A 24,187-nucleotide genomic window follows, 5' to 3' on the forward strand; every position below is an offset into this window, starting at 1 on the left:
GAGGCTGCAGGATGTTTCCTTGATATCGAGCTTCATGCTTCATATCATATACTGTGATGAAGATGAGGAGTTCTGTATTCAGCAGGAGCTTCGTCCCTGAACATGATCCTGACCCCGGGTTCACCTGCATCGCTCACACTGCATCAGACAGGAAGCGCTTACACACAGAGCAGCTGCTGGTGTGAGTGAGTGAGGCTCAGGTAGAGCGGCTTCATAAGAATCTTTTACTCCTCCTCCTCTTCATCCCTGCCCTGAATGAGAACATCAGACTGTGTACAACACAAGAACAAAGCTTCAGACAGCAGACAGTTCACTCTGACCTCTGACCTTGCTCTGTGTTTCCTGGGAACAGAGTGAGAAAAGAGTGAGCAAAGCCTGAAAATTCACGCACCCGAGTTTTTGTTGAACCTCCTGACAAATGAAATATAAACCTTGCACCCGTTTCACATCTATGGGCATTTTTGTACCTATTTAAAAACTTTCCAGAAAAACTTATTTCAGTTTTTCTGGAAAAAGAAATCACACTGCTGATGCGGAAGTCTCCATAACTTCCCCAAACTCTCCAAAGCTCCCATATAAAATATAAATCTCTTGGTGTTCAGGGCCACGCTCAGGTGAGGGGCTGCTCTCAAGTGCTGCCGTTTTTATGGCAGCAGGTTTTCCGTGGGGGGAGTTGATGAAGCATGACAGGTGCAGATGGTTATCAGCACCTTTGACCTCCGTGCTGATGAAGTCAGCAGAGCCGTGCAGGTTCACCGGTTCCTCTGGTCGAGCGTGCCTCCATCTAAACGTGGGAGCTGATAAGACACGTCGATTTTTCCACACCACCCACAAAACGCTGATGATGAGACAAAGAGCGAGTTTAACTAGATCCAAAAAAGAGAAGCCGAGCACTTCAGACGAACAAGACGAGGAGCAGAGACCTCTGATCACCTGTTCGCGGTTTCTGCTTTTATGGATAATCAAATAATGAAATGAAGGTCTTTGTTTTCACTGGTTCTCACTTTAAAGACATGTTTCATGATTGCTGTGTATAGGTTTTTTTTCCCTTGTGCTTTTCTCGTCTTTAATAAAAGTTTAATTATTGATTACTGAGTGAAACACATCTGACTCTCATTATGATGCATCAATTATCAACCAAGTTAAAATGGTTTCATGAGTTTTTAGATGAGATTCTGACATTTCTGTGGATGGCACACATACCTATATTTAAATAACAGATCTGGCAATACATCACGTTAAACCAGATGTTCTCCCTCTCGCCCTGGTACCGGGGGCATTGGGATTCAAACAATTAAAATGCATTGATACGCTTTTAAGCAGAAAACAGTAAACTTATTTTAAGACAATCATGCAGAAGCTCTCAATGTGGTGGGCCACATTTGGCCTGCAGCCTTCAGTTTGAGACATGTGCTGTCAGGTAAGGACCTATAATAACACAGAGAAACCAAGAGCAAGAGCTTGGCGACAGCGGGAAGGAAAAACTCCTTTCAAGCAAGAAGAAACCTCCAGCAGAACCAGGTTCACGAGGGACGGCGACTGGCTGCTGGTGAAAACAATAACATGATTGATTTTATACACAAAACCTGATTAAATATAATTTCCTCATCAACAGCACATTACTTATTGAAATCTGATTAGATCATCAACAGATCACCATAAAGATACACAAACTTGGGCCCACTTGCTACATTTGCCAAACCTCCTGCCAGGAACCTTGGTGTAACTCTTGACTCAGCTCTGACTAAATCTCTGGTTCGCTCCTGTTTTTATCACTTGAGAAACATTGCTAAGCTGAGTCCATTGTATCACGCTCAGAATTAGAAATTGTCATTCATGTATTTGTTTCATCTCGTCTGGATTATTGTAATTCTTTGTTTACTTGTTTATGTAAAGCCTCTTTGGAGCATCTGCAAGTTGTTCAGAACGCTGCTGCAAAGCTTCTGACCAAGTCCTCCAAGTACTTCCATGTCACACCCCTGCTGATCCAGCTGCAGTGGCTCCCTATTAAATTCAGAATCCACTTTAAGGTTTTGACCTTGACTTTCAGGGCTCTGCATGGACAAAAACCAACATATATCAGTGAACCTTTACATCCATACATTCCCAGCAGGTCCCCGAGGTCATGTGATCAGGGCTTGCTGGTTGTCCAACACATGAGGCTGAAAACAAAAGGCGACAGAGCTTTTGTAACTGTGGCCCCCAGACTTTGAAACTCTCTCCCTTTGAGCCTGAGATCTGTGGACTCAGTGGTCGCTTTTAAAAAACAGCTAAAAACTCATCTTTTTAAACTTGCTTTTGGTTGATTTTGATTTTTATGTTTTAGCTTCTGTGAAGCACTTTGTGGTTTTTATCTTGAAAGGTGCTGTATAAGTAAAATTTTACTTTTTTTTTACTTTACAGCAATCACACACACACACACACACACACACACACACACACACACACACACACACACACACACACACACACACAAAGCACGGATCCCATGTACAGGACATGCCGATCCGGTACGGAAACTGGACATCTCACAGATTCCCAAAGTCCAGATTCCATCGCTCTTCAATCAAAATTCACTGAACCAGCAGCAAAAGTAGATCAAAACGACACTACACGTCAACACCCCCCCACCCCCACCCCTCAAGAAAGCCTAATTTTTACCATTCAGTACTAAAGCAATTTCAAGTTTCACAAATTATGCCAAAATGCAAAACGCTTAGCTGTGTCTAATAAAACCTCTGTCATCATTAATAATAAGTTACCAGTAAAAATCTGTTTAAATAACATAAAGGTTAATAAGTGTCAGGTGAATGATGTCTTTTTTTAAATAAAGTGCTCATGAATGTTTTCATGTTGTTTTAAACTGAAGGAGAAAACAGAAAGTAGGCTAAGCTTCAGCATCAGGACGACCAGGACGGGACCACCAGACTCCATTCAAAAATCTGCGAAATGTACCTGGACAGACCTGTGAGCAAGTACTAAGTACTTTTACTTTACTCCAGTTCTCGATCCTAGTTTGTGTGTGTCGGTGTGTAAGTGCGTGCTTGTTTGTTTTCTCTCACAGGAAATCTGGGAAACGTGACTGGAATTAAACACATCCACTTCCCACGGTAAAGATAACACATCACAGTCACGTCACAGCAGCAGCATAGCGAAACCTTCCGCTTTAATTCCACCGTTAGTGTTAGAGTGAGCGAGGCTGACCTCGTGAATGTGACCTTATCCCGAGTTGATAGGAGACATTAGGCTCGTTTATCCTGATGCTTTTATTCTGATGCTGCACACGTGAGAACGTGTTGACATGTAAACACAGGTGAACCTCCGGATGTTGATCTTCGGTGTTTAGATTCAGGGTTCAGGACTACCACAGGGCCTGTGGTAGTCCTGGCACAGGCACAGGCACAGGCTGTCGCTGACCTGCCAGGAGTCCGTCTGAGTCTCCAATATTGAAATAATATTTATTTAATATTTTTGCAGCATTGAATTAAAAGTATGAATGCAGCAGTGCTGGTGGAGGGTTCGGCTCATTTAACCTTCCACAATGTGAACAGCTGTTCGTTCCGATCAGTTGACCCCATGTTACCATGTTAAAGCTCTGCTGTACCTGACACCATATTCATGTTCAGGTGTGCTGAGGTGACACTTGAGCTCAGGAGAGTTTCTGTCACGTTAAATCAAATCTGAAGTCCAAACTTTATGCGCTGAGTTCACTGCTGCTCGGAAATTCCTCCTCTGCGTGTGGAAATAACCAATTAACTCCGCAAGTTCATTACTCCTCAATAAACCATTAACAGCCCCCCCCAACCGAAACCTTCCGCTCTGATTGGTCCGAGCCCCGCTGACTGTGTATAAATGCAGGAGACTCAGCTGGAGACAGCAGACACACAGCACCTTCTCCTCCTGCTGCTTCATCTTTATCCTCAGTGTGAGGCACCATGCTCCGCGGCTCCGCTCTGCTCCTCCTCCTCCTCCTCTGCTCCTCCTCCGCCTTCGAGCCTCTGCCGGAGGAGGCGGCTCCCCGCCGGGCCCGTTTCTCCGCCAACAGCCCGAGTGAGTACTTGTGTTACTGCACTCACAGTAGTCTGCTACAAGTACAAGTACTGCAGTGAACGCATTAATGTTTGGAGTCTGTATCTGATTATTACCGGATCAATAAGCTGATATTTGATCGGTTATTGGCTTTAAATCTTCTAAACACAGCAGCAGGTGTTCTTCATCACTCTTCATCCTCTCACTTCTGTCTGTCGTTGAAGTATTATTAGCATAAAAACTGTCTTTTAAAAGAAAGCTGAAGTTTGAGCAGCGACCATTAATGGACTCATGTATTGGTTTTTGAAGGGGTGGGGGTGATCATCTCAGTTCCAGTATGGAGTACTGATAACTTTAGAAAACTTCCTGTCCTCCCTATTTGTAAAAACACAATTTATGCGTCACTTTTTTCTATTCAAATCATATTTTCCTTCCATTTGTTTGCATCATATTCAAGTCACATCTGTCCCATATGCGACTGCTTGATGGGTCAATCATCTGGAAAGCTCTGTGAGTCCAGTGTGAAGCATGTTTGTGTGTTTGCAGCTGATGTGGCCAGATGTTTGAGCGGCGCCGTGACCGTCGGCTGTGGGTTCTTCTCCTGTCTGGAAAACTCCACCTGCGACACCGACGGGATGCACGAGCTCTGCGAGCTGTTCCTGCACACCGCCGCAAGCTTCAACACCGAGGTTAGTGACTTACTGTCCACCTGTCCTCCACCTGTCCTCCACCTGTCGTCTGACCTCAATGTTCTCTCCACAGGGTAAGACGTTCGTCAAGAAGAGTCTGCACTGCATGTCTCAGGGAATTTCGGGCAAAGTCTTCCAGTCCATCCGCCGCTGCAACATCTTCCAGAGGATGATCGCTGAGGTTTGCCAGTTCACAAACTTCTGTGCTGCCTTATAAAAATCACTTCAGTTCTTTTTTATTTAGCTTTTGCTCATGAAGTTAAAGCTCCGTATTATATAGATATTAAAAATCCCAAGGAATGTCTCACAGCAGCAGCTGGTGAAGGTGGGGAAGACAAACTCTCCTTTAACTGGAGACAACTCCAGCAGAACCAGGCTAACCTGTTCAGTGTCTCCATCAGTTTACATATGAAAACACCTGTATCACTGTTAGCTTTAACCCCATCCTTTTAGTGTGGTAGCATCCTGTTACCTCTGCAGGTTAGCAGGTTACAGGAGAGGAGAAAGTGCTTCTATTATATTCTTCATTTCCAGTTAATACTTGTACAGCTGCTGTTATTGTGTATATATTTATTTATATTTCTTCATACATTCTTATATAGTTCTATATTGTGTATTTTGTTGTACAGTTATTTTATTTTCAACTTTAATTTATATATTTTATCTTATTCTCCCAGTTAAATTTACCCTTCATTCTAATTTGTGTTGTACAGTTATTTCATTTTTAACCTTAATTTATATTTTATTCCTTCCTAGTTAAATTTACCCTTTTTAATTTTTCATATTTATTTCCTATCTTATTCATAGCCTTTTCCTTTTTTGTTTTCTTTAGGTCACGAGCAGTTGTCCAAGCATTTCACTACATATCGTACTGTGTATGACTGTGTACGTGACAAATAAAATTTGAATTTGAATTTGATCCTAAGTCAGTGTTTGTCCATCTCATCGAAGGTTCAAGAAGAGTGCTACACCAGCCTGGACATCTGCACTGTGGCTAGGACTAACCCTGACGCCATTGGAGAGGTGGTGCAGGTGCCTACTCATTTTCCCAACAGGTGAGCACCCAGTACACATACAAAATGGTGAGGCAATGCTCGCACCTGCTTTAGAGTGGAGATGCTAAAGCAATAGCACGATAACATACATGGTACCTAATTTAGCTTCTTAGCATGTTTTATAAATCTATAATTATAAAATTGGCCTTAAAGTAAAGTTGCAGCTACACCTCAAAAGTACATGCTACTGCCCCTCAGCTAGTTTCTGGAGGATGGCCAGTTAGAAAAGGGGGACATTTAGGGAGGGGTTCTTAAAGAACTTTGGGCTCATACAGTAAATTTCAGTGTGTGGTTTGACAGACATGGTATTCGAGAGTCCCATCTGTGCTCTCACGTGCTGTTGCATGGTACATATTTGCTGCTGACCACTGTTTTTTCATACTGTACATTTTTACTATATAGTTTACTGTGGACACTGTTAAGTGGAGTCTGGAGTAAAACCTTCACGTGATGTTTGTATAGTGGTGGCAATTAAAAATATTGTTGTAAGAACGTAAAAATATCTTAAGAACAAGTTTAAGAGGAATCATTATATTAGCTGCTGTCTCTTTAAGAACCCTTAAAAAAGCCCTTTTTCTTCTGATTGGACACCTTCCGGAAGCCTGCTGAAGGGCGACTCCTGGTGCTTGTGAACTGTATTACTCACTAACAAAAAATTAGTTTTACATTAAAGTTATTTCTCAGTTATAATTTGAGTTTCATCTGGAAATTCCAGAACTTTCTTTTTCTTCTTACAGTTTGTGATATTTGTTCAATTGTGTTATTGAATTAGATTTTTTTTTTTAAAACTAAGAATCTAATGTTCAGACGTATTCTGTGTTGTGTTTTAGTATTATTTAGGTAACGATTTCAGGCTTTCATCTTTGATAGATTTTGAGATATTCATGTTCAAACATGGCCTCAGTCTCAATGTGCAGAAAAAACAGGCCTGAAATGGGTCGACGGACAATTTTTAAGAAATCTTCAGCCGTTAAAAACTTTTTTTGATGTATGAAACTAAACTTTTACAGCACTTATTATAAATGTTTAAATTTTGTACTGTAAAATTTTGATGCAAATCTGAAACTGTCAAGCAGAAGGCCAAGGTCTGAGATGAACATGTGTCTGTTTGGCCTGCAGGTACTACAGCACCCTGCTCCAGACGCTGCAGGCCTGCGACGAGCAGACGGTGGCGGCGGTGAGGGCCGGGATCGTGTCCCGGTTGGGCCCCGACATGGAAATCTTCCTCCAGCTCATCCAGAACAAACCCTGCACCGCAGACTCCGGCTCAGCCGCCTACAATAACCCCTCAAGCTGGAGGAACATGCCCGTGTTCAACATCCAGCCGGGCTTCAGAGGCCGAGACCCCACTCACCTGTTCGCCAGGAGGTCCGTAGACAGCCAGGAGGAAGAAGACGGAGTTAAAGCCCACGAGTAGTTGACGCAGCTTGATATAAACACACAGCCAGCCCTGACTACACATACATCAGTCCAGCCACCGACTGACTATAAAAGCAACTTATTATTATAATGCATATTTATTTTTATTAAGTTAATTTATGCAGGAGGACAAGAGGCCGCGGAGGTGAGGAGATGCTCTCACGCTGGCCGTGGAGCTCATTTACTCCGTGTTGCTCATCTGTGCTGACTCTGGTTCTGTGTTAGAAATAAACAATGTGATGTGATGGCTTTCGGCTCCTGTCATGTTCTTGTATGAATCCGACTTCCTCTGGGTGGGCGGGGCTTCGGTAGAGTGACAGTGCTGAGCGTGGAGAAACATGAATCGTTCTGGGTCAGTTTGAAACCTTTTATTGACACTGGAATGAGTTCAGGAAGGGCAACAAAAAAATAGAACCTCAACTTAAAACAGAGGCCATTGAATAAACTAGAACAAAGCAGAGCTGCAAACCTGAACCTCAGCTGCCCGACAGTTCAGGAGGAATCGTTATTGATCTAAGATGATGCCGTTCAAAATCACAAAGCAACAAAGCGTGACACGCAACAGCCGGCCATTTTTATTTATACAGAATGTTTAAAACAACAGAAGCATGTCATGCAGTGCCATTAAAAAGTGTTTATGTTTATTCAGTATTCACATTTAAAGCTATACAGATTCATTCAAGTTGAAATCATTGGTGATACCGGTCCTGTATTTACTGTTTATACGATCATTCTCATGTAAGACCCTGCAATTCACCTTCAAACAGCTTAGAAAGGCCCTGGAGGGATCTGATTGGCTGCAGGGCAGCCAATAGGAAAGTGGAGCAAGCCCAGAGAGCAGGAGGAAAGTCCACAGCTCACATTCAGATAAAATACAGTAAAATATGTAACATAAGGTCAAATGCGGTGGTATTTTTACTTTTATTTAGTGCTTCTTCACACTCCCAAAGACATCTCTGGTATTAGGAGGGAGCGGACGCGGGATCAGGGTTTTCTGATCAAATGACAACGGCTCAGAGAAAACTGTGAAGCTGCTCCCAAATAGGAAATGACTCACAGAAATGTGGAGACCAGCAATCACAGACAGTCAGTGACGTTCAGCAAATTCAAGCACATACGAGATTAAAAAAAACAACAACTCTGCCAAAGCAAAGTGGGCGGGTCCCAAGAACTCAACTTCAGGGCGAACAATTCAAGCAACTACCAATGAGGGCACAGGATACTGGTAACTGACACATGCTAGTGTCTAAAAAACACACTAGAGGAAGCTTCGATGTGTACTTCCTGCTCAGCGTGTTCCCTCTGTGTTTACCTTGTCCACTCCTGGAATTTCCAGTATTCTCCGCTTCCTTTGGATTTTGGACTTTGTTTTGTCTGTTTCTGGATTTGTTCATGTGGATTTGACCTTTGTTGTGCTATATCTGCATTCGTGGCCCTTTGATGATACTAATCCTGCTCAAAAATGTAAAAGAATACCAGCGAAACATTTTAAAGTTACATTATTAGGTACTATTGAAGTACTGTGAATACTGTGAGTAATACTGCTTTAATATGATGTATTTTTAGTGTCATTGTTGCCCCCACCTGCTGTTATTGAGGGAGCAACTGTAACAGTCATAGGTTTTGCATTAAAATGAATTTACAGTTTTGTCCCTATTAGTGAAAACGCATAAAGTGCACTGTTATATAATGAGTGTATTTAATAGAGACCGCCTGGCAGATTGTGGTCACTGAGTAAACAGGGACTCCAGAGTAAATATGACCTTGTGTAGGCGTTTCATCTCCGTGTTTCTCTTACAGTAAATGGACGACCCTCGTCCCGCCCTCAGGGGGCATCTGTAATCACACCACCAGGGTTTTAACCATAACTAGAGCCGCTGGTTCAGGCGTAGACGTGCTACGGGACACTTCTGTCGAGGTTGGAGCCTAAATCCCAGGACGAACTAACGTGTCAGTCCTCTCTGTTTCCACTGACGGTGAGTCATCTGCTGCATGAATGACTACAGGTACCACTGCTGTGACCTTTGACCCCACCAGTGCTCAGTCAGGCTGTTTGCTTTTGCTCTGCTCCATCATTTAACTAAAAATAAAATACAAAAGTTAGAGGAAAGTGAAAACAAAGTGAAAGCTATAATAAATTTAAAAACAAATAAAGAAATACACGGTGAGTCCAGCTTCTCTAAATCATGCCATAAATGACATTAATGTATTTCTGTGTTGTGCTGATAATGTTATATATTCTTATATTCAATAAGGAATTAAACATATGTCACACAGAGGTGTGGCTTTCCGCTTTCATTAAACCAGGGTTATTATGTTCTAATATTTATTATTATTATTGTTATTATTTTATTTAGCTTCAAGTTTCCTTTTTATTTCAGCTCTGATGGAGTTTGTTTGATTGTCTGGTTATAATCACAGACAGTAAGTCTGTCAGATTTAAGACGTGCAGAACAACATAACAGTAACCCAAAGACTCCAGTGGAGATCCCAGCCACACAAACATCTGCACGAAGCCTCTCGGTAAGTTTACAGATGAAACACTGTACAATAAAAATAAAATAAATACAGTAAAAGCAAAGAGATCAGTTCATATCAGTGAGAGGTTAAACAAAAGGAGATGATTCAAAGGCCTCTGACCTTCAACAGCCAGCACACTCTGATCCTGTTAACAAACACAGATAGACTGAACAGCTGTTTGCACAGAGGGTGAGTGGAGCGCCCTCTGTTTTCAATGATGCTGCAGATGTGTTACAGTCACCTAAAGTCATCCTGTCTTCCTTCTCTCACCCCAACCGGTCGCAGCAGATGGCCGCCCCTCCCTGAGCTTGGTTCTGCTGGAGGTTTCTTCCTGTTAAAAGGGAGTTTTTCCTTCCCACTGTTGCCAAAGTGCTTGCTCATAGGGGGTCATATGATTGTTGGGTTTTTCTCTGTATCTATTATTATAGGATATACAGTACAATATAAACTGCCTTGAGGCAACTGCTGTTGTGATTTGGCGCTATATAAATAAAATTGAATTGAATTGAATTGAATTGAATTGAATTGAATTGAAGACTCAGTGACATAATGGTGGTTGAGTTTGGTTTTGTTGTTGCTGCAGAGTGCTCAGAGTGTGGACGTCCCTGTAAGTTGATGCTTAGGACATGATGCGTTTCTGGTCCCTGCTGCTGCTGGTTCACTTCTCTCTGGCTCAGTCTGGTCTGGACTCAGAGTGCACAGACACAGGTAAGAAGCGTCATGGGCGCTCTGTCTAAATGTGCTTTTGCTGACAAGCATTCTTCAAGAAAAACCATCCCAGTGTTTGCCACCTACCATCGTTCACTCCCAAACACAAACATAATGAGACAGGCAGGGCTGGACTGCGACAAAAAATCGGCCTGGGCGTTTTGACTAGAGACCGGCCCACCAGGTAATATAGGAAAAGCCATAAAGCTTCTGAATGAAAACAAACGCTGTTGTGACAGTGATGTACACTGTCTTGTGTATATGTATGATTTCTATACATTTTACATCAGATGAAAACTTTGGTTGTAAGATTCAGATAATTATTTAATAAAAGCGAGACATTTTAAATGAGAATAAGAAAGAAAAGTATTTCTTTGTGCCCCCCTCTCCCTGTTAATGCCCTACCTGGCCCCCAGGCAAAACTTTGCCAGACCCGCCCCTGCACAGTTACCAGCCGTCAGCTACAAAGGATCCTGGTGTTATTTGTCTCTCAGAAACAGTTCATTACTTCCCTTCAACTCATTCTTGTCACCTAAAAGGTAAACCTGTTTCTCCATCACCTGTTCAGCTCTGATGATTCAGTAAGGACGTCTCCTGGTTTCATCTTCATGTTTCCCTCTTCCCTCTTACCACATATCCAAACCGATATCATGACCAGCAGCTTTTACAGCTGTGGCTCCAGCTGATACTAGAAATGAATATTAAATAAATTCTAACAACAGCTAATCGACCTTAAACGTGCTGCTGTTGTTTAGCTCGACATCCGCTGGTTTCCTGTTTCTGGCTCAAAGTGGGCAATAAACAAACAAGAGAGACGATCAGCTGATCATTGATCAGTTTCATGATTGAAGTAGCAACAGGAGAGGGAGGGACAGAGAATGAGAGAAGAAGAGGCAGCTGTGCAGCAAAGACAGAATAACTCGAGCCCAGCAAATGCCTGGTATGCCCAATGGCCAGTCCAGCTATGCAGTCAGCTGGTGGGTAACAGGCATCTCTGAAAACGTTAGAGCACTTTTGGAAATATGTGATGTGTTGATAAATTGAGCAGATATTAGAAGTTTACACAGCACCATTCTCGCATGAAAATATCTTAAAAGTTTATTTTGTGACCCAGAAAGAGTAGTATTCAAGCACTCTGTGTTCCTCCGCCACTGCCTCGTTTGAGTTTTGGACGAAATGGATTCTGGGATATTGCATTTCGTCATTTCGAGCTGATTGGAGACCAAAACAGCCAATCAGATTTTTTTGCATCCAAGTCTGTGATTGGCTGGTTTTGTGGCACAAATATAACGTTGTACAGAAAGAGTTGAGCGGGCACGGTCAGAAATGTTGAGAGCGCAAGCAACACATCGCGAGCAAGCGCAACTGCAAAAACTGAGTGAGAGGGGCTGCTATTGTGTGTGTGTATGGATAATAGCAAACACTGAAATACATTTTTTGCACGCAGCAAAATGCAACACTTACACCTGCAATTCTTCTTACATGCGCTCAGAATAGTGGCACAAAAATAACGCCATGGCCCACCAGAACTGATTTGTCTCAGCCACTGGCCACGTGGCCGCCCCCCCAGGACTCATTCATTCTGGACTCTATAATATTGTTTTCTTCAAAAATAAATCTTTTGAATTAAGGATTAATCGTGGATTTACTAATGTCAGATAGAACTAAATGCTAATTAATGCTCAATTTCAAAACTCAGTATAGACCCTGGTCATGTGGAATCCTTACTGAGAAGGCAATCCGGTCTTTAAGTGATGACGTGACGAATCCTGCTTCCGGGTCTAAAGTAGTCTGCGTTTAATATGGCTTTTGTGTTGTTAACATGTTTAATGTTTTGTATTTTCTTCTATTTAATCTCAAAAAGCTCCTAAAAACAGTCAGTGATCACCAGAGGTGGGTCGAGTATCCAAAAATTGTACTCAAGTAAGAGTAGCATTACTTTAAAATATTATTACTCAAGTAAAAGTGAAAAGTAGTTGTCAAAAAAGTTACTCAAGTAAGAGTAAAAAAAGTACTTGGTGAAAAGACTAATCAAGTAGTGAGTAACTGTTTGAAATGTCCGATTTATTTTATAAATAAATGCTATCAGACAAACAAAAATAAATAAATATACAAAATTTAGTATTTTCAAAAGGAATGTATGTAAAAACATCAACAAATTAAGGCACAACAACAGTTTTTTACAACATAAAGCTATTTTCACCAATACCTATGGTAAATAATTTAAATAATTAAACAGTGCAAACCATTTCCAGTGACAAGATATGCTGTAAACTTTATATTCATTTTTGCTCCAAATGGCACAGCAGCCTCAGAGAAAACATTAGAACGAGGCATCTTCAACATATGTACATACAAGGCAGCTCAGTTTACCATAAATTGTATGGGTGTGCATCTATTTCTGCATATTTAGCAAAAATGTGCCATTTCTTCACTCAGTGAGGTGATGGTTAAGCTTCAGCAGCAGTTTGCTCTCAAGGTTCTTTCTTTGAAGCTGTAACTGTTTAGCAGTGAACAGGAATCCTGCATGACTAAGAAGTCCTTCACAAGCTCCAGATGCAAGAAGAGCTGTATTGATGTTCAGATCAGAGAACACACGGGGACTCTAATAATGACGTCATTGGTTCCCTCAGATAAAGGGAACTACACCTGTTTGGTGGAGAATAAATATGGGCGCCTCCAACACACCTACCAGCTGAATGTACTTGGTAAGAGAGATTATCTGGCACACAGGGTCGTAATGTTAGTTTAACATAAAATGACAGAAAGGTCTCGGTCCAAACCAGTCTTGTTATTTTTCTTCAGTGTCCTTCCATGAATGGGTAACAGTATTCATGTCACCCATGACATGAATACTGTTACCCATTCATACTGATTGTGAATGGTACTGTGACCGATAGAACCAGAACACTCAAAAGTTCATTATTAACATTTTGCTCACAAACTGTTTCACTGCTAAATGTAAAAAGCCATTCTGGTTCGTGGGTGACTACAGTTAGAAAATCAATCTGCAGGTACGTCCTCCAGGTGTTACTGGTGACATGCTGTTCTCCTCTTTGTGGATATCTAACTCATTCACAAAGATTACCCCTGTCTTCATCTCCAACCCACCTGTTTCAGAGCGTCCTAGCAGGCCCATCCTGCAGCAAGGGCTGCCGGCCAACCAGACGGCAGCTGTTGGCAGCGACGTGGAGTTTGTGTGCCGCGTTTTCAGCGACATACAACCTCACATGCAGTGGCTCAAACACATCATCATCAACGGCAGCAGTGTGGGACCGGACGGGCTGCCCTATGTTCGTGTTCTTAAAGTACGTACCAACACCACCAAATTCAGCTTTAGACCAGTTTTAGTAATTTTCTTTTGTTAGCTTTATTTTGCTGTGTGACACTCTTTACATCTATAATGAAGGAGGATAAATCTGATCTCCGTCAGAGCCCTTAGAATATGTTTCGTGAAATAAGCAGATCTTGGCTTAATTGGCTAAGTGATGAGGGTGAATTTGGTAGTACACACCTCTCCAATTAGAAGGAATACACTTTGTATCCCGGTGGTTTTCCCAGTGCTGGGAATGAGAGATATATTGCGTGTGCATGTCATAATAAAGCTGCTGTGGCAGAATATACATCAGAAGTCCCCAAAATTTGCAATTTGTCTTCAAATCTTTGTTTTTCCTACATGAATAGATGATCCCAGTAGTCTTGGCTCTAGACAGGTGAAAACCCCCCCACAACACTTCTGTCCTGCAGTAATACCAACTAGCTGGCATGATGGAATAACGAGTCAGTCATGTGACCAAAAACTATCAATCAGATGTGCAAATATCTGTGCAGTTATGAACAAAAAACAATAAACAAACATAAAACCAAATGTAACGCAATCTGTACTTACGCCAAACCTTTAATGCGTGGAAATCAGGACTGTTGTGGTGCGTTCAGTGACTACAAATAATCAGAAATCCCATACTCAAACAATGATCTGGGTTACACAAACAAATATGAAAATATATCATTATGAATATGAGCAGCTTAAAAACAGAAGAAAACCCTGAGATACATTTCAAAGAAATACACTTAAATTTGTTAAACATCATGACATAATACAAAGGCGCTTGGCACCCACTGCCTAGTTTTAGTCCACAGCATTCTTAAAACCGCCTGCTCCTGTAAGGAGCTGCATTGGGATCCCTTTCCCAGCACAGGACTAATCCAGGAGGTTGGTCTAACAGAGGAGGTTGCTAAGATAGTGTGAGATGAAGGCACATAATCTGCTGCTCCCAAAGGAACAGATCAAGAAAAAAGAAGACTTTCACTCAGGTGTGTCAACCTCTCATAATTTCCAGCCTCTGAAAACTGTGTGAACAGAAATGGGTAAAGTTGGGGTTTTTTAAAAGACATTTGCAATAACAACATATGGGAACATCACTTTTTGAATCATTGTTCTAACAGCTTACTGCCATTCAGGAAGCAATGTCCTGCTGGGAAAGCTGTTGAATTATGGATGAAAGCTGAGTTAGCTGACTAGACCTCCGATTCATCAGTCCAGTCTCAGCAACAGGAAATCTAACTGAACTGGAAATAAAGCTGAACCAAATCTTTATGCTTCAATTTATGATGTTGTGTTTTTAAATCCTTATATTTTCTCAGATTTGTGACAGGTATAAAGTACACCCACACACAGCGTGACACATTAACAGGTGTTTTATTTCCAGCTGTTTCTGACACGCTTACATGGCTTCAAAGGTGCCTCCTCCGGCTTTCAAACCACACAGCTCAGACAGGTGATGAAGAGCAGCTGTGTGGGTAAGCCTCCCCTGACACCACACTCTGAACCCACTTCTCCACCCCCCTGAAATCACTCTGATTTTTCAGAGTGATCTTAGTCTCCTGCACTAGACTGTTGAAGTGGTAAAATTAAAGTTTGCATCCATGAACTGAATTAACTGACTTTGTGAGAGATTTAAGTTTGACTTTTGAGTTTCAGTTTGCTGATGGTGAGGAATTTAACTTAGCTCTGACCTTTGAGGGACACTGATGAAGGATGACACAGATTTTTGTGTGTTTCTCTCTCAGACTGCTGGTTTGAACACCACAGACAAAGAAATTGAGGTGTTGACTCTGAGGAACATAACCCTGGACGATGCTGGAGAGTACACCTGTCTGGCTGGAAACTCTGTTGGGTTTGCCTACAGATCTGCATGGCTCACAGTCTATGACGATACATGAAGATCTGTACAGGATAAAATACAGAGATATGATGTCAGATCTCTCCTTCTCTGTTAATATTAATATATTGAATAAATATTTGTTCTATGATTCAATGAAAGTATTGAATGAGGGACACAAAATGTTTAGAAGTTGTCAGATGACAAGCAAAGAATCTAAACTGGTAGTTAACCAGTTAATGTTAGTTAATGGGACCACTGTTCGGGTTTGCTCTGGCTTACATGGGTTTTTGGAGACAAGGTCAGTTAGTTCATAAACAGTAAAAACATTGAGTGTCATGGCTGGGGCAGCAGTCGTGTGGTGTTACGAGAAAAGGACCCAAAATGCAGGTCAAATTCAAATCAAATTCAAATTCAAATTTTATTTGTCACGTACACAGTCATACACAGTACGATATGTAGTGAAATGCTTGGACAACTGCTCGTGACCTAAAGAAAACAAAAAAGGAAAAGGCTATGAATAAGATAGGAAATAAATATGAAAAATTAAAAAGGGTAAATTTAACTAGGAAGGAATAAAATATAAATTAAGGTTAAAAATGAAATAACTGTACAACACAAATTAGAATGAAGGGTAAATTTAACTGGGAAAGAATAAGATAAAATATATAAATTAAAGTTGAAAATAAAATAACTGTACAACAAAATACACAATATAGAACTATATAAGAATGTATGAAGAAATATAAATAAATATATACACAATAACAGCAGCTGTACAAATATTAACTGGAAATGAAGAATATAGTGTCCAGTGTTGTGCAATCCACATTATGTCTTCTGCAGTGCAAATATGCTTAAAGTGATTTAAGTGATGAAGTGAAAACAATGTCCAGAATGTCCAGTGTGTGTAAGAACTGTATGTGTGGGTCAGTACTGTGTGGTGGTGTGATTGAGAGACCGTATCGCCTGCGGGAAGAAGCTCCTCCTCAGTCTCTCTGTGTTGGTCTTCAGGGAGCGGAATCGCTTTCCTGACCTCAGCAGAGAGAACAGTCTGTTGTTGGGATGGCTGAGGTCCTTCACGATCTTCCTGGCCTTGGTCCAGCACCACCTGCTGTAGATTGAGTGCAGGTCAGGGAGCTCGGAGCGGATGGTGCGCTCAGCTGACCGCACAACCCTCTGTAGAGCTCGTCTGTCCTGCATGGTGCTGTTCCCGAACCAGGTTAAGATGTTTCCCGTCAGGATGCTCTCTGTGGTGCACGAGTAAAAGTTCCTGAGCACCTTGGAGGGCAGTTGGAAGTCTCTCAAGTGTCTGAGGTGGTAGAGACGCTGACGAGCCTTTTTCACCACGGTGTTGATGTGACAGGACCATGACAGGTCCTGCGTGATGTGAACTCCAAGGTATTTGAAGCTGTCCACTCTCTCCACTGGGCACTCGTTGATGACAGGGGTCTGGTAGTTCCTCTCCTGCTTAGTGCTGAAGTCCACTATCAGCTCCTTTGTCTTACTGACGTTTAGAAGGAGGTTGTTCTTCTGGCACCAGTTCTCCAGATTCCTAATCTCCTTCAGGTAGGCCGTCTCGTTGTTATCAGAGATCAGGCCCACCACGACGGTGTCGTCAGCAAACTTGATGATGGTGGTGGAGCTGGTAGTGGCCACACAGTCATATGTGTACAAAGAGTACAGCAGGGGGATCAGAACACAGTTTTGGGGGGCTCCAGTGCTGAGAGTGGTGGAGGCTGAGACATGTCCGCCCATCCTTACTGCCTGTGGTCTGCCAGTTAGGAAGTTGGAGATCCACTGACACATAGATAAGCTGAGTCCCAGATGCTCCAGCTTGGTGGTGAGTGTGGAGGGAATTATGGTATTAAATGCAGAGCTGTAGTCTATGAAGAGCATTTTAACATAATTCCCCCTTCTAGTGTCCAAGTGAGTAAGTGATGTGTGGAGGAGATGAGAGATGGCATCGTCTGTGGAACGATTTGGGCGGTAAGCGAACTGTAGTGGGTCCAGTGTGTCTGGTAGTGAAGAAATGATGAAGTCTCTGACCAGGCGTTCAAAGCACTTCATCACTACTGAGGTGAGGGCTACAGGGCGATAGTCATTGAGAGAAGCAGGAACAGGAACAATGATGGACTATTTGAAGCATGTGGGGATCACCGACTGAGATAAAGAGATGTTGAATATCTCAGTGAACACAGGAGCTAGCTGGTATGCGCAGTCTCTTAGGATACGACCTGGGATGCCGTCTGGTCCTGCTGCTTTCCTGGTGTTCACTCTCTTGAAGGCTCTCCTTACTTCATGCTCGGAGATGACGAGCACGTTTCCAGTGCTGGCAGTATCTTCCTGTCTGCAGCCGTTAGCGCCGCTAACACTAGCATCGTTGGAGTCCTTAGCTGCAGCCTCGAAGCGAGCATAGAAAGTGTTCAGCTCGTCTGCCAGAGTCACGGCCGCGTTCGTCATACCGGTTGTTGGTGCTTTATAGTCCGTTATTGTCCTTAGTCCCCGCCACAGGCTCCTAGAGTCACTCTGTTGGAGTTGTGACTCGCTTCGCCTCTTTCACCGCCCTCCGCACGTTATATGACGCGGCTTTGTACGGGTCCATGTCCCCCGTCGTGAGTCCCGTGTTGTAGGCAGCGGTGCGGGATCTCAGAGCGTCGCGGATGGTTTTATCCACCCACGGCTTCTGGTTGGGAAACGTTGTGATAGTCTTTGTCTCCACGGTATCATCCGCTAGTTTCCCGATGAATCCCACAACCACTTCCGTAAACACGTTGACATCATCATCGGAGCTGTTTCTGAACATGCCCCAGTCTGTGTCATCGAGTGCGTCCTGTAACGCGGCCACCGATTGATCCGTCCAGCGTGCGACCTTCCTCTGAACCGGAACTTCCTGTTTCAGCCTTTGTTTGTATTTTGGCATGAGGAAGATGGCGGCGTGATCAGATTTGCCAAACGGAGGGCGGGATTGTGCCTTGTAGCCGTCCTTGACCGTAGTGTAGCAGTGGTCCAGTGTCCTTTCACCTCTGGTGGGGCAGGTGATGTGTTGATAAAAGTTCGGCGCTGCGCGTTTGAGGTTGGCGCTATTAAAGTCCCCCGTCACAATAAGCGCAGCGTCCCGGTGTTGTGTCTGGTGCTGTGTGAGTGCCTCATGCAGCTCGCATAAGGCGGTGACCGTGTCCGCTTGTGGTGGAATATAAACGGCACTTATAATGACCGATGTAACTTCCTGAGGTAGATAAAAAGGACGACACATGATGGACAGTAGTTCCAGATTTGGTGTGCAGGAGCATGTGAGAGGAACAACGTTCGCACTGTTGCACCAGTTGTTGTTCACCATTAAACACACGCCGCCTCCCCTTGACTTCCCCGAGTCCCGTGTCCTGTCCATGCGGTGAACCGAGAAGAACTCGGCCGGCTGGATGGCGTGGTCCGGCACCGCTGGGTTCAGCCATGTCTCGGTGAAGCAGAGGAGATTGCAGTCCCGAATGTCTCTCTGGAACTTTACCCTGGCCCTGAGGTCGTCAAGCTTGTTCTCCAGTGACTGGACGTTGGCGAGCAGGATGCTAGGCAGAGGTGTGCGGTGTGCACGAGCTCTCAGCATGTTCCTGACGCCGGCTCGCTTCCCTCTAGGCCGCCGCCGCTTCCCTTTGTTCTCCCTCAAGATCTCACTCGGCCAGCTCGGATCCGGAGTTAAAAACTTCGAATTGTGAGTACATTGTATACCAATAGAAACAAGAGTGTCACTGTCATACCTAATGTACCCAATGGTGATGATTTTGCCGATTTAGAAACGCTGAAAACTAACTTAAAAAACAAAGACAAAGAAAAAGTGGTCGGAGCAGTCGTGACGGCAGCCGACCTCACCGGCGCCATCTTATTACTAGGTACTGGCTGGGGTGCGAGTGAGTGTTTATTTAAAGTGATAGCGAAGTACAAATACAGGAAATAAGGAACAGGGAGATACTAAAACCTAGACTGGGAAAAACTAATAAACAAACCTGAAAACATAAGGACACGGGACGATACATGGAGATGACACGGAGGAAGCAAGGCAGAGAGACTTGGAGAAACACTGAATAACAGAGACGAACTGACAAGGAACACAGGCAGGCACACACTATAAATACAGAAAAGGTAATGCGGGAATGACACACCAGAGGGGAACACAGCTGAACCTAATTAGACACGACGAGACACAGACCTTCAAAGTAAAACAGGAAATTTACAAGCTGTTCTACAACACTAACTTAGGAGCACGAACAGAGCACAGAAGGGAGAACATTAAAACACTAAACACAAGAACCAAACCCTAAGAACTAATACAAAATAAGAATTAACACAAAATCAGAAGAAACTAGAAAATAATAATAAACTCAAAACGCTGGGTCACCGGCCCAGGACCATGCCATACAATCTGATAAGGTGTGTCACCCTATTTCATAGAAATATATGCATTTCCCTGTTAACCTCTCAACATCCACCAAGTAATTCACAAACCACCTAAGTTTATGGGTAGGGGTGGAGTTTGTCAAACGCAAAATCTGGAACAGGCCAGAGTTAACTCAAACCGCACCTTTTAATAAGGCTGTTGAAACAGAATGTTGCACAATACAAAATCCACAAAGCAATGTGCAGAACAGGATTCAGAGTTTGCAGGGAGGAACTAGGATAGCTTAACAGAAGCTGAGGCAAAGACTGAGGGCCGAGGACCACTCTGAGTATACAGCAGGGCAACTGGGAGAAGTGAAAACACCTGGGGAACAAGAACAGCCTTAAACGTTACCAAACCCAGCAAGGACAACCATGGCGCAAATGGGAAAACCTATCAGAATTACCACTGTACCAAATGTAACACCTCAGGTTTTTGAGAGCTGTTAGCTCCAAGTGAACCCGGTGCATTTATTTACAGTGAAAAATGTAAAACACAGTTCAAACCAGTCAGGGCAGCTGGAAGGTCTTATACACCTCCCTGCACTTAATCATTACTTTGTGGAGGCATGTAAGGATGACATGAGAGCTCATCACATTTTATATCAACTTTAATCTCAGCTTCACTCAACCCCAGTGACTTCACAAGGCTGCAAAACATCTCCTAGAATCCAAAACATCACTCCTCCCTCTTCCCTTCTCGCTGGGTATGAGTGGAATCCCCTGGTGGTTTGCCACAACTTATTATTAATCTCTGTCTCTCTTCCACAGCATAATTTTAGTTCTGTCTTCCTTCTCTCACCCCAACCGGTCGTAGCAGATGGCCGCCCCTCCCTGAGCCTGGTTCTGCTGGAGGTTTCTTCCTGTTAAAAGGGAGTTTTTCCTTCCCCTTATCACCAAGTGCTTGCTCACAGGAGGTCAGTTGATGGTTGAGGTTTTTCTGTATTATTGTACGGCCTTTACCTTACAATAGAAAGCACCTTGAGGAGGGAGGGGTCTGCAAAATGCCGGATGGCTCTTGGGCGCCTAGGACCCTGTTCTCGACCTGGAAGATGGTTTCTTTGGGGTGCAAATTTGTGCTCCTTAAGCATGTCGTGTGTCACAGAAGGCAGTTTTTTATGATCCTCAAAGACGCCGCTAATGAGCTAAACCTGTCTTTCAGTTTCAAAATAGATGGTTTTAATTACATGGTGTTTGCTTCATCAGAGAACATGAAATGTTTTGGTTGTGGTGGAAAAAGACATTTAATTCAACCCTGTTCAGAAAAGCTAAGAAACACACAGCCAGCGGATGATGCAGATGGACAGCAGGTGCCGGCCAGAGCACCTGGCTGGCAACCGCTCAACCCTGCAGAGCCAGCTGGGGCCACGGGAGCCCTGTGTTGCTGAGGTGGACCCAATGCCGAGGCGCAAGTTGAAAATTGCCCCCTTATGAGCAGTGAGAGGTCTGATGTAAATGACAATCTGTGGAGCACTGACATCATAGAGACTCATATGAATAATGACCAGTCTGCAGGTGTTTTTGACATAAATCAAAAAAATCAAACAACTTTTGAGTTTGTGTGTGAGGATCTTTGTGAAGATGACAATATGTTTGAAAATGTTAAAGCCTGAAGAAAGTGTGGAGGATTATGTGGCAGTGCTTTATCAAAGGTGCCCAATTCAGCAGGGTTTTATTAATTTCAATTAAATTCTATTTTATTTAAGAAGTGCCAAATCACAACAGCAGTCACCTCAAGGTGCTTTATATTGTAGGGTAAGACCTGTAATAATACAGAGAAACCCCCAAAATCAGACAACTTTCTTTGAGCAAGTGCTTGGTGACAAGGGGAAGAAAAACTCCCTCTTAAATGGAAGAAAGTTCCAGAAGAACCAGGGTCAGGGAGGGGCAGCTATCTGCCGTGACAAAGAAACACTGTGGAAGAGAGCCAGAGATCAAAATTAAAATTAGATTAATACAAAAGCATTTGAAGTGAGCAAGGTCTCCACTGGTCTCTAGCACTACCTTTATATTGGATGATATATAATCTGGATTTGTTTTAACCAAGTATGATAGACTTGTTGATCATTTTATCATGGGAAAATGCATGGATTTCTCTTTTATGTGCAAAGGTTCAGCCTGTGCACATTCATGAGCACCTTTTTTAAAATGATGCTCTTTAATTGTGAAATCCTCTGAATAATACTTAAAGAAAAGTGGACAACCCGGGGAATGTTGCACAGGCAGTGAGAAGCTGCATGCTAACCCTCAAGCTGATCCTCTTAGTTTCAGTCTTTGTGTTGGAAAGATGCATACGCAGTATTAATCATGATGTTTTCCTTATGTTGTCTCAGAATCACTGCCACCGCAGTGGGTGAGGCCGGACAAGAGACACATCTACAGAGACGGTGAAGTTTCACTGCCAAGCGACAGGAAAACCGCTTCCTGCCCTGCGATGGTACAAGAACGGAAAAGAGGTCAGGATGGACCAACGAGTCAAAGGCCTCTAGAAACAACTTCAGCTTGTAAAGCTTTACTTCACCCTTTCTGTATCTTTCTTTAATCTTGCAGATCAGAGACCACACATGGACTCTAATAAAGGAGTCAGTGGCTCCCTCTGATGAAGGGAACTACACCTGTGTGGTGCAGAATAGACACGGGACCCTCCAACACACCTATCAGCTGAATGTAATTGGTAAGATTATCTGCAGCATGTATACACGGCATACAGCATGCTTTATTGCAAAAACCAGATGGTTCCAGTACTTTGGACTGTGTGTGTCGACCATAACTCTGACCTTCGGTGGGTGTGTCCAAACTTTTCACTGGTCCTGTACAACCGCCCACACCAACAAGGAGGTTGCATGACTGATGGAGGCGGTTTGGCCTTAACAAGTAAAAATAAAATTACAGCACTTTGAGAAGTATAAGAGTGGAAATGCTGGAGTGAATAAAGTGCTGATTTGCTGTAGAGGTGTCCCAAGGGTATTCTTTGTTTAAACCGCATTAAAGCTCACTGAACAAAGTCAACAACAATATATCAAATACACCTAACATTAAAATGTGACCATGTGAAAGAAACACAGAACTCCCTCCAAATCTGAGATTGCAAATATAACCACATAAAAAGTCAATATCACTAAACTATGGCACAGTGAGCTTTAGTAATAACATTAATGCATTTTCTAAGTACTTACTAAGTGGACAAACATAACGTCAGTAAACTACAAAACGTACAGAGTTTCATAAAGACTTTATCCAGACTAAACATCCTCATGTTGCAGGCAAACAGAATGGCTATCTGTCTCCTCCTGCTCTCTGTGGACATTAGTCGTTTGTATGATCTTGCATCATGCTAACCTTAAACCTTGTTTTGTTACAGAGCGTTCTCCTCAAAAGCCAGACCTGCATGCTGGGCTGCAGGGTAACCGGATCGCTGTTGTTGGTAGTGATGTGGAGTTTGTGTGCGCAGTGATGGGTGACCCACAGCCTTACATACGGTGGTTCAAACACATCGTGATCAATGGCAGCAAAGAAGACATAGAAATATTTCCCTTTGTTCGTCCTCCCAAAGTACGTACACCACAATCAGGCAGCACTATAGGCTTATGTTAGTATTATTTTATGTCTCCAAAGTGTTTTGAAGCTAGATTAATGTTATTCTGGTCCATGGTGGGGTAAGGGTTAACGTCATCAAACCGTGATCTTTTCCTAAACCCAAGCTCGTAGTTTTTGTGCATGAGTGTAACAGGCAGAAAAAATGAATGGGAATGAAGGTCACAGACTGCAGCTCCAGCTCCAAAGATGCACATTCTCTGTCATCACATCTGCAACCACTTGAGTGAAGACTGGAGCTGAGCTGTCATCTGCTTTGTGGCTAGGGAGGGTACCGGGCAGGCCTGACACATTCAAACATATAAAAAAATACCATTTATAGGCAACAGTCAGGAAGATCGACACCTGCAACCTCCAGAATTAGAATGGTATTTCGAGGATGGGACACTGAGCCCAAATGGGACAATTTCTATTAAATTGTCCCATTTGGGCTTAAACCTCTCTATTAAAGAGGTGTCTTATTGGAGCTGCAACATCAACCCTCAAACCACCTGGTGGACACCAGAGATGCAGTAGAAGGAGTCCTATCAAATTTTAGTTAGCTTGTGAGCCTCTGGAGGCAGCTGACATGTATGGGAGG

The 24,187-nt window shown here is 43.1% G+C and overlaps 2 protein-coding genes and 1 long non-coding RNA gene across 5 annotated transcripts; all 3 read left to right on the forward strand.

Moving 5' to 3' along the window:
• Positions 1–3,489: 3,489 nt before the first annotated feature.
• Positions 3,490–7,593, forward strand: LOC120730390 (stanniocalcin-like). The gene is made up of 5 exons (XM_040026784.1): positions 3,490–4,050; positions 4,576–4,718; positions 4,792–4,899; positions 5,670–5,773; positions 6,893–7,593. The coding sequence occupies exons 1-5, from the start codon at positions 3,936–3,938 to the stop codon at positions 7,188–7,190; spliced, it is 768 nt and encodes a 255-aa protein (XP_039882718.1). The 5' UTR covers positions 3,490–3,935; the 3' UTR covers positions 7,191–7,593.
• A 1,415-nt stretch (positions 7,594–9,008) lies between these two features.
• On the forward strand, positions 9,009–23,384 carry LOC120730389 (fibroblast growth factor receptor 1-A-like). 3 transcript variants are annotated; one of them, XM_040026782.1, is made up of 8 exons: positions 9,009–9,198; positions 9,574–9,715; positions 10,296–10,420; positions 13,541–13,728; positions 15,491–15,636; positions 22,345–22,469; positions 22,564–22,687; positions 23,375–23,384. In XM_040026782.1, exons 3-7 carry the CDS (start codon positions 10,339–10,341, stop codon positions 22,611–22,613), a joined length of 591 nt encoding a protein of 196 aa, XP_039882716.1. In that variant the 5' UTR covers positions 9,009–9,198; positions 9,574–9,715; positions 10,296–10,338; the 3' UTR covers positions 22,614–22,687; positions 23,375–23,384. The 3 variants fall into 3 exon arrangements, with proteins under 3 accessions (XP_039882716.1, XP_039882715.1, XP_039882714.1); XM_040026781.1 differs by having other exon boundaries at positions 9,009–9,168; XM_040026780.1 differs by lacking the exons at positions 9,009–9,198; positions 9,574–9,715; positions 10,296–10,420 and adding an exon at positions 12,829–13,128 and having other exon boundaries at positions 15,491–15,635; positions 22,347–22,469.
• Positions 15,643–19,564, forward strand: LOC120730392. Its single transcript, XR_005695097.1, has 2 exons — positions 15,643–15,972; positions 19,470–19,564. It is a non-coding gene; the product is annotated as an uncharacterized LOC120730392 (long non-coding RNA).
• Positions 23,385–24,187: the final 803 nt, after the last annotated feature.

This window comes from Simochromis diagramma, unplaced genomic scaffold, assembly GCF_900408965.1.
Source record: "Simochromis diagramma unplaced genomic scaffold, fSimDia1.1 OVJJ01000293.1, whole genome shotgun sequence".
Lineage (NCBI taxonomy): Eukaryota > Metazoa > Chordata > Actinopteri > Cichliformes > Cichlidae > Simochromis > Simochromis diagramma.